The 13857-nt window shown below is 38.8% G+C and overlaps 3 protein-coding genes across 3 annotated transcripts in view; 2 read left to right on the top strand and 1 right to left on the bottom strand.

Moving 5' to 3' along the window:
- iffo1b (intermediate filament family orphan 1b) overlaps nucleotides 1-1680 on the top strand; it is a 29374-nt gene extending 27694 nt beyond the window's left edge. The window contains exon 9 of the mRNA XM_079837491.1: nucleotides 1-1680. Coding sequence (XP_079693617.1) covers nucleotides 1-85 — 85 coding nt within the window. The 3' untranslated portion in view covers nucleotides 86-1680.
- gtf3c6 (general transcription factor IIIC, polypeptide 6, alpha) overlaps nucleotides 1-13857 on the bottom strand; it is a 1355101-nt gene that overhangs the window by 95405 nt on the left and 1245839 nt on the right. The gene's annotated exons all lie outside the window — the stretch shown is intronic.
- The window catches only part of LOC307138867 (uncharacterized protein), a 17866-nt gene continuing 4250 nt past the window's right edge, over nucleotides 242-13857 (top strand). The window contains exons 1-6 of the mRNA XM_079837537.1: nucleotides 242-374; nucleotides 6198-6356; nucleotides 6643-6711; nucleotides 6902-6968; nucleotides 12493-12600; nucleotides 12849-13076. Of these exons, the coding sequence (XP_079693663.1) occupies nucleotides 6643-6711; nucleotides 6902-6968; nucleotides 12493-12600; nucleotides 12849-13076 (472 nt within the window). The 5' untranslated portion in view covers nucleotides 242-374; nucleotides 6198-6356. The remainder of the gene's footprint in view (nucleotides 375-6197; nucleotides 6357-6642; nucleotides 6712-6901; nucleotides 6969-12492; nucleotides 12601-12848; nucleotides 13077-13857) is intronic.

The raw sequence follows: 13857 nt of genomic DNA on the forward strand, positions 1-13857 counted from the left end.
TAAATCCACTTCTTCTGTACCTGGAGGAGGTATAGATACGAATGGAGAAACAGAGAGGGATAAAACCGAGGAAGGAGGAAGATAATGACGACAGCAATCCGAAGAAGGTGTTTGCAAGAAGAAGAAAAAGCGCCCCTCATCTCTTCACATCACCTGTCACCAGTACCAACATCAGCCCTGCTCATTTTTTTGCAGACTATCTAGTCACTGCCTCTAGTGGTGGTAAACGGAATTACATTTTTGTGCGCTCCGTGCCCAAAAGAGAACACGCTCCGACATGATTTCCCCTCTGGTACTGTTTTCACACCATTTTAAAGATGAGAGTCCTCACAAGACCGTTTGCTTTTATCTGATTTCAGCGAGCCCGTCCACCGGCGAGTATCAATCATGTTTTCCGATCTCATAGCCAAATGTCTGAGTCATCATATTTTCAGCAGTGAATACAATCACTTTTGATTTCGTACATCTGGCAGAAAATCAATGACATTGTTTTCACAAAGTTTCCATTTCCTAGAGACTCTAAGGGGACATTTGCTCACTTATTGTTGCCGCTTGTACCGTTACGTGCCGCTGTAAGCCGTGGGTCAGTGGGTGTGTTGTGCTTCCTGTCTGAGCTGTTGTAAATACTGGGCTGTTTATGCTAGTGAAGGGTGGAGGTAACTGTAGCCTGCACGTCCCCCATCTCCGTGCCTGAATTCACATGAAATATATGACATTTCATGCTAACGGTATTGTGCTGATGCCAGGCTGCTTTGGAGTCTCGGCTGTATGCGCTCTTAGAGTAATGAACTCTTTTACTTCCTCCCTTGCGGGTGGAAAACATGAGTGATGGGTGAGGTCAGACGAGTGAGATTTGAGGATGTTATGGCTCTGAGTAGATGTCAGAGCGTTACGCATGTCAACCGCTGTGTTATTTCCTTTTCACTTTTCCCCTCATTTTTCGTCTTTAAGATAAATGATATTGATGATTTCTCTGCCGGTGGAGATACATTTCCGAAAATAGACTTTCATGAAAATGCTGTATATGTATCGCTGCTATAGTTATGGGACCTGCTCGGTCCATAAAAGTATCTAGTATTTCTATTTTGGATAGTAAAATCCTTCCAGTGTAGTTCACCCTTGGCGTTTTTGTGTTTCGTGTCCTCGAGACCTTGCTGGTGCCTCTGATGGATGAGGTTGATGCAAAGATCTATCCATTTGTCTGACCTGTTGTTTTCATTGTCTTGTAGTCCAGACCTGTTCTGTTAAGAACTGCAGACTTAGAAATGGGTGGGAGAGTAATCTGTAGAATAAGGTGATATGGGAGAAGTCCTTTAGAGAGAGTTATTTTCATGCTAATGATGAAAGTTCATGATAGTCAGAGCATCTGATCTTGTTAGAGTCTACCAGTGATCCTTTAGAGAGATCCTGATGGTTTATATCAAGGGTGTCCAAACTCAGTCCATTGTCCTGCTCCAACTTGTCTCAACACACTTACCTGGAAGTTTCTAGTATGCCTAGTAAGACCTTGATTAGCTGGTTTAGGTGTGTTTCATTGGGGTTGGAGCTGGATTGGACACCCCTGGGTTAAACTCATTGATGAATGATTTATGATCCCATCAAATGTTTTACAAACTAAATGTTATTTTCTATCCATTTCTAACATAGAGATCTTATGGAAACACATTTCTGCTTCAGAGTAAAAAACAAACAAAAAAAGAAAAATTATAGTTACGACTTTTCCGGATATCTCAAAGTTGCAACTTTATATCTCACAATTTCACACAATTGCCACTTTCTTTTAGAATTACGACTTCATATCTCACAATTGAGACATTGTTTTTCAAAATAGGAACCAGTGTTGGGTGAAATTACTGTAATTGAATTACTCAATCGAAAAGTAAAGTAAGGGATTACAGTTACTTCTGATGTAATTGCATGAAATATAGACTATAGAACAATTCTGTATAAAACAATAGTGGAATTAACATTAAACTTTAACGTCTAATGTATATAAAAATGTGTGTTTTTAATTGAACCATCTTCATCTAAATACTTTGGTCTGTTCAAGAATAATTTATGCATTTTTATATTGTTTATTTGAAAGAATTAAAAGACCAGTTTCATGCCTATCCTTGTATTGTTCAACTGGTCGAGGTTAATATGGGATTTAGAAAAGAATTAATAAGAAGTAATGTAATGCTTTTTAAAGGGAGTGATTAGTACAGTAATCTAATTACACTTGTGAAGTAGTGGCTACTAATTTATTACTTTTTTAGAGTAATTTACCCAACATTGATTTTAACGTTATACCTCAAAATTATGACTTTGTTTCTAGTAATGTCGACATTGTTTCTCATAATTGTGATTTTATATTTCAAAATTGCGATTTTGTTTATGTCTCACAATTGTGATTTTTTGTTTCTCACAATTGCCACTTTTTTTCATAATTGCAACTTAATATCTCACAATTGCTGCTTTGTTTCTAGTAATTGCGACTTTATATTTCATAACATTGTTTCTGGTAAGTGTGACTTTATAGCTCACAACTGCTTCCTTGTTTCTCATAATTGCTACTTTGTTTCTGATTTTTAACTATCTGTTTCAATGTTGTACTCTGAGGTGGAAACAGGGAATATTTGCCGGATTTTGGAAGTCCTGCAAATTAAAGGTGCAGTATGTAATATTGACAGCCAGTGGTCGAAATGGGTACTGCAGTCCAAATTCAAAATCTTGGTGAGGGTTCTTTCCCCCGCCCCCTCCTCCTCAGACTCCATGCTCACGTGGGTTGCCAGATTGAAGACATGAAATAGGAGCGAGCGCACTTGACAATGAAAGGCGAGGATACTTACACACTTATAAGTCGATGAATTCATTTATCCGTGTTTTAATACTCCCATTCATAGAGATTTTTAGATGGACGCTGAGGCTTTTTAGGTCGGGTAGAATCTGCGATCTCTGACCCAGTTCGTTTGCTTGCGTCCATGGCTGCAATAAGCTGTGTTTTCCGCCGACTGGCAACCCAGGGTGCCGAAATACTATTGGGTAAATTGGCAGTGGGCAGAATCACACAGACCAAAACAAAAATGGACATTCCGACACAGAACGCACATTTCAAAGTAGAATAACTGGCTGTAGCATTTTTTTTATCAGAGAAACAAGTATACTAGCATGTTTCCTAAATATCTGCAAACAAAATTTGGTATTTTAGGCTTTAGTACAGTCCAAAAATTACATACAGCACCTTTAAGATTTGTTGATTAGGGGTGTCCAATCCTGCTTCTGGAGGGCCACTGTCCCACAGAGTTCACCTCCAAACTCGATTAAACACACCTGAACCAGCTAATCAAGGTCTTACTAGGAATACTAGAAACTTGTAGACCGGTGTGTTTAGGTAAGTTGGAGCTGAACTTTACAGGACAGTCCCTTCAGGACCAAGTTTGGACACCCCTAGGTTAGATCTACTGGAGAATATATCTTGAGCAATATATCATGCAAATGAATGTGTAATCTGTTTATAGGCTAACGTTCTCAAGAACCTCACGTGATTTGTAATAATCGGCTCTCCTTTTGGAGGAGCACTTTCTAGTTCTAATCAAACACCCACAGGGACTAATACAGTAGAAAGAAACTGACAAACCCACATTATTTTGGCTTTGTTGGTCATTAATATCTGTAGTCTGAGTGTAAACCACAGCTTGTATTCAAGAATAGAGACTAAACCTCTTACAGAGACATTTCGAGTGCCAAATGTGAAATAAAACATTCAGGAAAGATGCATCAAACAGCGAAAATGAGAACCTCATGCTTTTGAAAAAACGTGGTGCTGTACATCCAGCATGTAAATTTCCGCTGTAGAAAAACAAAGAGTGAAAGCTTTAATAAACATATCACAGTACATATCACTTTCTATGATGAGCCAGAACAGCATTTATTCAGTTGAACAATATGTTATGAACCATCCTCAGGTTGTTTTTCTTTTTTTATCTCGTTCTATTTTTTTGCATACTGACTGATGAACAACACTGTGTGTCTGCCTTAGGTTTTTCCCTCTGACCTCTGTGAAGTTTCATTCAGATTTGTTTGATTTGACGGAATATTTCAGTTATTTCACATTATTTTGTGATTTAAACAAGTTTGATTTTGAGGAAAAGGTTTTGTCTGTGTTTGTGACGTTTCTGCATACAACTGAGCGATTGTTCGTCCACAGAAAATCTTTTAATTGAGTTTATTTGTGTTTGTTTCGCAGCACTGAGCTGAACTATGTGTGTAAGACTATGTATGCATGTGTATGTACTGTACGGAGTGAGCACTCCAGGTTTCTGCAACGAGTAAGTGGTTGTTTCTTTTCTACAGCAATTTACTTCTTGTTTGTTGCTATATGACCTTAAAGCAAAAGTATTTTACGAGAATTCCGTTAACAATTCAATAACCGCAAATCTGGTCTTGTATGAATATGACAATAGTATACAGTCAGGAAAGCTGACTCATTGGAGCTGACTGAATTTTTCTCAAAGATTCTTCAGATTTGCAGTGGCTACAAACAATGAGTAAATTCCACACAGTATCTTCACAAAACGAATAACAGATTTTGAATAAAAAAGAGAAACGTGCTTAGAAAGAATGCTTATCTGCAATAAATGTATGAATGCAACGATACTGTAACCTAGAAGAGGCGAAGCGAGAGTCGTGCAATGCTCAAACGCTGGCTATGCAAGCAAGTCCTGAACCTTGACAAGAGAATTACAACATTTAAGATTAAGAGTCTGGAAGAACGTCTGAATGATCTCAGTCATTCATAGCATCTCCGTGTCATTCTGTAACATCTCACAGGAATGAGTCTCAACTTGTTCCTACTGTGGAATCGTAATGTTTATCTTTTACGGGTTCTCTTTAAATATACACATGTGCCGCTGTGGTTGTGGCTATCAGATGCTGTCCAGTGAGTGTTTTGCTCCCAGGACCCACCTGAGTGTCTAAGGGGAGGAACTAAAGCAGTGTCACATGTGTATTCTGATTTAAAGAGCAACAGGACTATATGTATATATAAATATGTATGTGTAACCCAAAGCAGAACAGGAATTGCTCGCTTTACTGCAAGTGTACAGAAAGACTGGAGCTTTAAAAAGATTTCAGAATAAAGGTTACTGCTGAACACACACTGCAATGAGTGGAGTTTTTGTGTCATAGTGTCTGCGTTTTTTTCAAACTATAGGTCATTTTTTCCTCTTAAGTGTGTTTATCTGTTAGTCTGTTATGCTCTCAGTTGCTTAATAAGGTAATATTGGAGGGGGAAAAAAGGCCAAGCGGTGTATTTAAGATGAAAGCCACAGACGTTTGCGTGAGTTAAAATAGTACTGTATGACCTTTTGTCTTTAAACTGCTTCGTGAAGGTGGCTTTAAAGGGATAGTTCACCCAAAAATGAAAATTCTGTCATCATTTACTCACCCTCAAGTTGTTCCAAACCTGTATGAGTTTCTGCTGAACACAAAAGAAGATATTTTGAAGAACGTTTGTAACCAAGCAGATAGAGCAACCATTGATTACCATAGGAGGGGGAAAATACTATGGTATAGTCAATGGTTGCTCTATCTGCTTGGTTACAAACGTCCTTCAAAATATCTTCTTTTGTGTTCAGCAGAACAAAGAAACTCATACACACTCTAAAAAATGCTTGGTTAAAAATAACCCAAGTTGAAAATGAACTGACCCAGCAATTGGGTTGTTTTAACCCAGCGGTTGGGTTAAATGTTTGCTTAAAACAACCCAATCGCTGGGTTAAAACAACCCAATTGCTGGGTTAGTCCATTTTCAACTTGGGTTATTTTTAACCCAGCATTTTTTATAGTGCAGGTTTGGAACAATTTGAGGGTGAGTAAATGATTGAATTGAATTTTCATTTGTGGGTGAACTATCCCTTTAAGTCTGTGTATGTACCATTAAAAGGGTGTTCGTTCTACATAAAATATAGAAAATAAGTTATTTTCATTTTGTGTGCAGCTCCGTGCAAACGGATGCATGTGTTCATTTGTGTATATTTTTATGATGCATTCCAAAACTACTCCAATTAGAAATGCACTCCCATTCTGAATGTGTCCTAGCCTTAATCAAACCAGTAATAATGAAACATCAATGAAACCGTGACAGGACGTGAAGCTATCTCTCTCTCTCTCTCTCTCTCTCTCTCTCTCTCTCTCTCTCTCTCTCTCCAAAACAGTAAGCAGGTGAAGGGCAGTGTGAGAAAGAGAGGGTGGAGAGTGACAGGAAGACACAGCAACAGCAGGTGAGGAAACGATATGAGCAGAACAATTGGCAGAAGACACAGAAATTGAGTTTGAAAGCATTTGAGGACCTTTTGGATTCTACTAATTGTGAGGTACTGACTGATTTTACTTACATTGCAGCTATTGTTATGTTGTTTTGTGTTTCTCACTTGCTATATTTTTGTTATAAGATGCTGACTGAAATATTAAACGATTTAGTAAAACAGGTAAAAGTTAACTAAACAAGAAGCCAGTCGTGTACTTATTTGCTGTTTGCATCAGATCCACAAATGACTTTTTTTTGGCAAACTTTTTTTTGGTATGTTTTCTCCAGTGAGTGTGTGATATGTTGTGTAGCCGACATGGCACACTTGTCTGATATAATTGTATTATTTACAGATGCTTGTGACAGTCTTATCTGCAGCCATGGTGATGCTGACAGGTCACCTGATATATGGCCTTCCGATGGTAAATTATTATGCTATACGTTATAATGCAAATGATATATTATGTTAACGCGTTGTGAAGAGATCCGTGTTCACAATGTGTGATCTGATGTACAGAACCCAACTCTAATGTGCACTTTAAAGATACTGTGTGACTGTATTGGACGCATCCGTTTCTAATTTTCTTTTGTGCTGTCGTTTGATTTGAACAGGACGGTAAAGTGAGAAGTCCCAGAGCCCTCTCAAAAAATTGCCCTACTTTGCCTTTGTGTCAAGCAGGTGAGAATGCATGTTGGGGCGTTAATATTTCCCAGAGCCTTTTATGTCGGCCATCACTTTCTCTGAATTCGATCCCTGATTGTGTGGTGTGCGTGAGCGGAGTTTTCAGTCACCACACTTCCCAGTATTACGACTGTGGTCTGAGCAAGAAATTGCTCAAGAAATCAGTTGTTATTTATTAAGTTTTTCTCAATCGTTGTATCTTCTTCCTTTCCTTCTCTTTCTTTCTCTCTCGTGATGGGAAACGGTACGTTCTGACACAGAAGCGTCAACCACTTCCTTCATTAGAATGCCGCTGCCTGTTTGAGCTTCTGTGTAACGTCCTGTTTTTGATGCTATTTCTCATCTCTCCCCTTAAGAGACCTCAGTCAGCAAGTATCTGTGTCTGTGCATATAAGTGTGTGTGTGTGCACGTACGTGAGTGTGTCTGTGTGCAAGCACCCACATCCGCCTTAAAGAAATTCAGTATGTGCCCTTTGAGCTCAAGTCTCTGCACAGTCAAATACACATTTAGTTATTACGCCTTTAAATATGTTAGGATAGCCATTTTACTCTCATCTATTCTGTGCATTCATGTTTGTCAGTTATGTGTGCATCCAATTTGTAAGTTACCTTTTTAATGAGCACCTAAATGGACATGATGATGGTAAAAAAAAAGAAGAAAAAGGATATGGCAGAGGCTATTTTGCAGTGAGAATGTGCAATAAAGCAGCATTTTCTTTGCGCTAAATGTAAATAGTTGTTAGATGCTAATTGTACCTTGTGCAAATAGTGTCAGATACTTGCCCCCCAGTGTATTGTAGTAAACTATATGCAATAATAATATGATATTTAGTGCAGGGGCGAGGCCGGAAATGATGAAGACTTAGGCAGTAAGTGCATTACGTTTTTATCAGCTTATTAGCTATGCGGGCTTTCAGTTTGGCCAAAATCTCATGTTATTAAAGATGAAGTGTTACAAACAGGCTGTTTAAGATAGGGTTACCTGATTTTGATTAACGAAATTCAGGACACTCTGCCCGGCAATGAGATACTCAAATGATACTCGAAGTTTACTCGAAGATTCCTTATTAATTGCAATACATTTAAAGTATGCCCCCTCTGAATGGATAGAAAATTGTTATATTAGGGCCAGGACAGGACTTGAAAACAGGACATGTCCTGGGAAAACAGAACATTTGTTCACCCTAATTTAAAGGGTTAGTTCGCCCAAAAATGAAAATTCTGTCATTAATTACTCACCCTCATGTCGTTGGACACCCGTAAGACCTCCGTTCATATTCGGAACACAAATGAAGATATTTTTGTTGAAAGCTGATGGCTCTGAAAGGCCTCCATTGGCACAATGTACTTTACACTCTCAAGACCCTTAAAAGGTACTAAAGAAGTCGTTACAAAGTCCATCTCACTACAGTGGTTCTACAATAATCTTACGATGCGACGACAATAGTTTTTGTGCGCAAAAAAAAATCAAAATAACACCTTTATCCAGCTTGTTATTGCCTTCCGCGTGTGCCTCCACGACGCATGCGCGAGAATATGACGTAGCGCCGGGGTTCGGGAATCCATGAAATGCCACTCTAACCCCATTTTGAGCACTACGCCGAGACCTAAAGCACGATCAATGTAGAATCCAACAGCTGAGATACGCGCGTCTTCCTCTGATTGTAAACAAATCACTTCTGGGTCATCTGTCCGAACGCCGGATCTGCGTCATATTCTCGCGCATGCGTCGTGGAGGCACACACGGAAGGCAGTAACAAGTTGGAAAAAGGTGTTATTTTGATTTTTTTTGCGCACAAAAACTATTGTCGTCGCATCGTAAGATTATTGTAGAGTCACTGTGGTGAGATGGACTTTGTAACGATGTTTTGAGTGCCTTTTATCCGTCTTGGGAGTATAAGTGTACTGAATGCCAATGGAGGCCTATCTGAAGCCTTTCTCAGCCATCAGCTTTCAACAAAAATATCTTCATTTGTGTTCTGAATATGAACGGAGGTCTTACGGGTGTCGAACGACGTGAGGGTGAGTAATTAATGACAGAATTTTCATTTTTGGGTGAACTAACCCTTTAAGACAGTATTGGCTACGACTCGATGACAAACTAAGACACTCTTCTCCGCTCCTCAAACATAAACATTAGTTTTTATATATAGTGTTTCTTGAGTAAAGAAAATGCTGTTCATTTATTTACCCTAATATTATATAAGCAGAGATCTCTCTCCAAGCGTGCGGCACGTCATTCACGATAGAGGCGTGTGGAGTTCTGAGGTTTGACTGACAGTTTGAAGAACCAATGGAGTTACGAGATTTAGCCACAAGCTCTTTTGAATACTTTTCATTGGTTAGATATTTCAAAACCCAGAGACACGTAAAGGGTGACCAATAGTAATGATTTATGAATTTTTTTTTATAAAAATGAGAACATTTGGAGATACAAGGTATGACAGCGACAATATGAATTAATGTTTAGAATCTTAACTATAATGATAGCCTACACTATAAATGTTTGTAGGCCTACTTACCTTTGCATGCCCTTATGCAATATTAATCTGAGATGACAGAGCTTCTGGTTAAACACTCGGATGATCTCATAATCAATTGTCTCTGTTATTGTGTGTTAGGGAATTGCATGGCTTGGTTTCTTGCAGCAGTACATATCCAAGTATATATCCAAATTAGGCTTTTAAAGTGTCGACTGATTTTACGAGTATTTGCAGTATTTGCTTCGCAGTTTTCAAATTCAACTCCACATTCCACAAACACGCAAATCTTATCATTACATCCTAGACGGGACTAACAGAAACTGACCAATCAAACTTTTCATTTTTTATCAAAATGTTTGAGCAAGTACATAACTAGCCAGTGTTTAAAACGATCTCCTTACCTTAGCCCGATTCATAACGGTGAAAAGCTTGTAATAATGTGTTATAATTTGAGTGGTACTGGTGGATTTCCATGGGAAATTCGAGCATGGCACCGTTCGTCTTTGCATCATTACCTAACGTCTATAAATAAGGAGTCCGGCTAGTAAAAGTATCGCATGTGAGAATGCTGCAGGTGCCATGTGGTGGATCATTTATAGCCTTTTCTCACAGCAGTTGAATAATTCAATTTATCATTTTGATTACGGATTGTAATCCAGAAAGATCCAAACGACAATCATCAGTGACAACTGGAGATTCACCCGTAGTCAAAAGCAAAAGAGTAGACTGTACAGAAATTTAAATCTACAGGTAACGCTACTACACACTAAATAAATGTAGTCACGCAATGCTGATATTGTTAACATTAACTATTTGAGAACAAAGTGTAACAATAATAATAGTTAGCACGGTTTGATGTTATCGATCGTTAGATTTAATCATGTTGGTAGCGCGATTTATTGTAATGCTTTTTTTTCTCAGTTGGTCAGAACAAAAGTGGCGGACATGTTACTTACTTGTTCAGACGACATTTTCCGGTGAACATTCTTATTTTGGTCTTACTTTCAAGACATATCCACACCAAGCCTGCAGCACTCCTCTCAGAAACTTAAACCTCCGCGCCTCGTTCGCCCCCCGGTGGTTGGTCCCAGTAGAGCTCATAAACCCCGCCCCTCCATGTATTACATTGGAAGCCAGTCGCCAGACAAATTACACTTCAAATAATTGTTTCCTAAAGTTGGTTTCTGTCATTTAGTTTTTATCCCGATGATTTCATTTCAAGTGTTATTGTGTTATTGTATAGTGTCATGTTCAAGTTATTTTATGCTATAAAAAGGGGGGGTGTGATGTCATGATTGACAGCTGAGATTGACGGCTTCTCTGAGTGAACTAACAGACTTTTTTCGGGATTTTTGGGAGGAGAGTGGAGCTTTAGCTTTAATTTCTACATTTCCATAACTGTTTATTTCACACCAACATAATGAATTGTTCTGCATCTGTGAGAGTGTGGGCGGGCTTTTGATATCGCGCCTCTACTTCCTGTTCTCTACCGCGCAACTCCGGTCCCGAGATCGCTACTGCGCAGACTCGGTCCCAAATCTACGCAAGATGTCAGCACCGTGTGCGGGCCTCCGAAAGCTTCAACTTTCGTCAGCGGAAGCCAATGCTGTCGCGTCGTCCATATTTTTTTACGGTCTATGATCCACACCGGTGCAGTGACGGACAGCCACACACACTCCTCAAAACATTAGATTCATCCGCGCTGAGGAGCCGTGCTGATGCACAACGCACGTAAAGACGATAACTGCAATTGCAGGTTTCAAACAGAGATGGCGACAAAGAGGCAACACTTACGGACTGCATTCTAATCAACTAAATAAATAAAGTTATTGCGTGATAAGGCGTTTATTATAATTATAATCGCTTATTAAATTATTTCATACATCTTTTTGGAAAGTGACCAAATATTTATTGGGTGGGCTATATTTATTACATTCATAATTAGGAAATTAGCCTAATTGTCTCCCCTACATTTACCCCAAATTATGCGTATTAAACACTTTATTAAACACCCCTATTAAATTCCTGTTAGGTACTTTATTTCCACTTTTCAAATATGTTCTTCATTATAATTTAAAATAGACACCTCTGCAAACTGATGTGCGATGGGAAAAGGGAGTAGAATGAGTTTTCAAAATGGCAGATCTTGGGTCACATCAAAAGTTACACCTCCCACTTTACTCTCCACACATATTTTTCTGGGTCAGACATTGGTGGGTAAGGTTGCCAACAAGGTGGGCTATTTCCACTCTGAAATACCTTTCAATGCCTTTGTGTTTTCTTATGCAAAACTCCACCCCCCATTTTCTCTTGCAAAACTTTGTGATGGAAAATTATGAGACGCGAGGAAAAACAATATTTCAGTGCTTTTGCAAGTTAGTTTCTCTGGGGAGCACGATAGTTTTGCAAGAGAACGCAAATGTTTGGAAGCGAATGGAAAGTTTCTTAGGGGAATAAATGCATTATTTTTGCAAAAAAAAGAAAAAAAAAAAGTTTTGCGTGTGAATGCAAAAGCATTGAAATATAATTTTCTCCTCCCATCCCATATCTTTTTCTATCACCATGTCACCTGTACATTTCATATGGCTGTTGTTTCAACAGAATCATTTGGTGTGATTAAATATTAAAAAAGTCAATAAATCCGTTACACTCCTTCCACCGTATTTTTCGATGTGAAAGTAAGCTATTTCCTGTGAATGTGTAAGACTTCCGATTCATTAGCCTCTATAGGTAAAGAACTACAAGAATCAGTGCTGTAAATTGTAAAACTAAAACTATTTACGCTACAAGACAATCGCTGCGTCCGAAATCGCGTACTGTCTGAGTAGATACTACATTTGAATTTACTTTGCGACCCTTTTTTAGGTTTGAATAATTAGGCTACCTAATCAGCCTCATTACTTTAAATCAAATGTTTATTTAAAAATGAAAAACATATTTCTTGTTAGTTTTAATGAATTTGACCTAATTCTTCTACTTTTTTTATTTGTCTTTCCTTTTGTTCGTCTCTGTCTTCCTGGCCATCCATCATCTCTCAGGATCTTTCCTGTCAAACTGTGAGTGTCGTCCATGCCCCTCTGGTTTCTTCACTAGTGAGGAGAACAGAGAATCCAGTTGCCACCGCTGCTTCCAGAACTGCAAGGCTGGTATGAAGCTCATTCAATTTTCCCATGATAGTATAAACAAGGTGAAGTGAGAATAGAAACAGGAAGTATGGCAAAAAGTGCTTCTTTTTGAAAACACGTTTGTCTCTGTGTGTGTGTGTGTGTGTGTGTGTGTGTGTGTGTGTGTGTGTGTGTGTGTGTGTGTGTGTGTGTGTGTGTGTGTGTGTGTGTGTGTGTGTGTGTGTGTGTGTGTGTGTGTGTGTGTGTGTGTGTGTGTGTGTGTGTGTTAGATTTCTATATGGAGGTGAAGGAGGAGTGTACGCTCACATCAGATGTAGTCTGTCGCTGTAAGGAGGGTTATGGATGTACCACAATAGACAAATACACAGGCCAGTGTCGGGAATGTGTTCCCATCACCACCCCTAGCCCGTTCTACACCTCTACTGATGTTCCTTTATCCACAACTTCATCCACCACTTCATCCACCCCTTCCTCCATAAGTGCACAGAGCCTTCTGGGTAAGCATGGCTGTTTTCTTCTACATCAGGGTTTCCCAAACGGATGATTTGTGAGGGAGCTGCAGGGGGTTCGTGAGTTGATGAAAAACGAATTCAATATATTGAATGTAAAATGAAAATAAATCAATGGGGCAGCACGATAATGGTGATATAGCTTAGTTCGATAATTTTAATTAAATAATTGTATAGTCTGATGCATTGCATGTTTCAGAGTTTTTCATTATTATAATTACCAAATATTAATTTTCTATATCATAGTACAAATGTAATTCACAACAGTTATATATTTGTCTTTATTTTTATAATTAGTTAAAACACTACTAATACTACTACTAATAATAATTACTACTATACTATTATTATCGACCTCAGAGAACCATTAAAGTGCCTCTATTATGCTATTTTAAAGTTTCCTCATTTTGTTTTGGAGGTCTCCAACAACAGGTTTACATGCATCAAATGTTTCACGTTTCAATTTCTCATAATATACATTGCACATCATCACAGTGTTCAATGATTCTCAAACGATTCAATGGATGAATCAGTCTCTCTAAATCCCTCCTTTCCATGAGTCTACTCTGCTCTGATTGGCCAGATGGCCCAGTCTGTTGTGATTGGTCTACCGCGTACAGCGCGTATCTCGGAAACAAACGCTCATTACCATAATGCTGCGTTCACACCAAACGCGAATAGAGCGTCAAGAGCGAGTGATTTCAATGTTAAGTCAATGAAAAAAAAAGGTTGACACGCGTCTGGAGGTCCTGCGGCGCGATGGACACGA

This window comes from Gobio gobio (genome assembly GCF_949357685.1).
Source record: "Gobio gobio genome assembly, chromosome: 15".
Classification (NCBI taxonomy): domain Eukaryota; kingdom Metazoa; phylum Chordata; class Actinopteri; order Cypriniformes; family Gobionidae; genus Gobio; species Gobio gobio.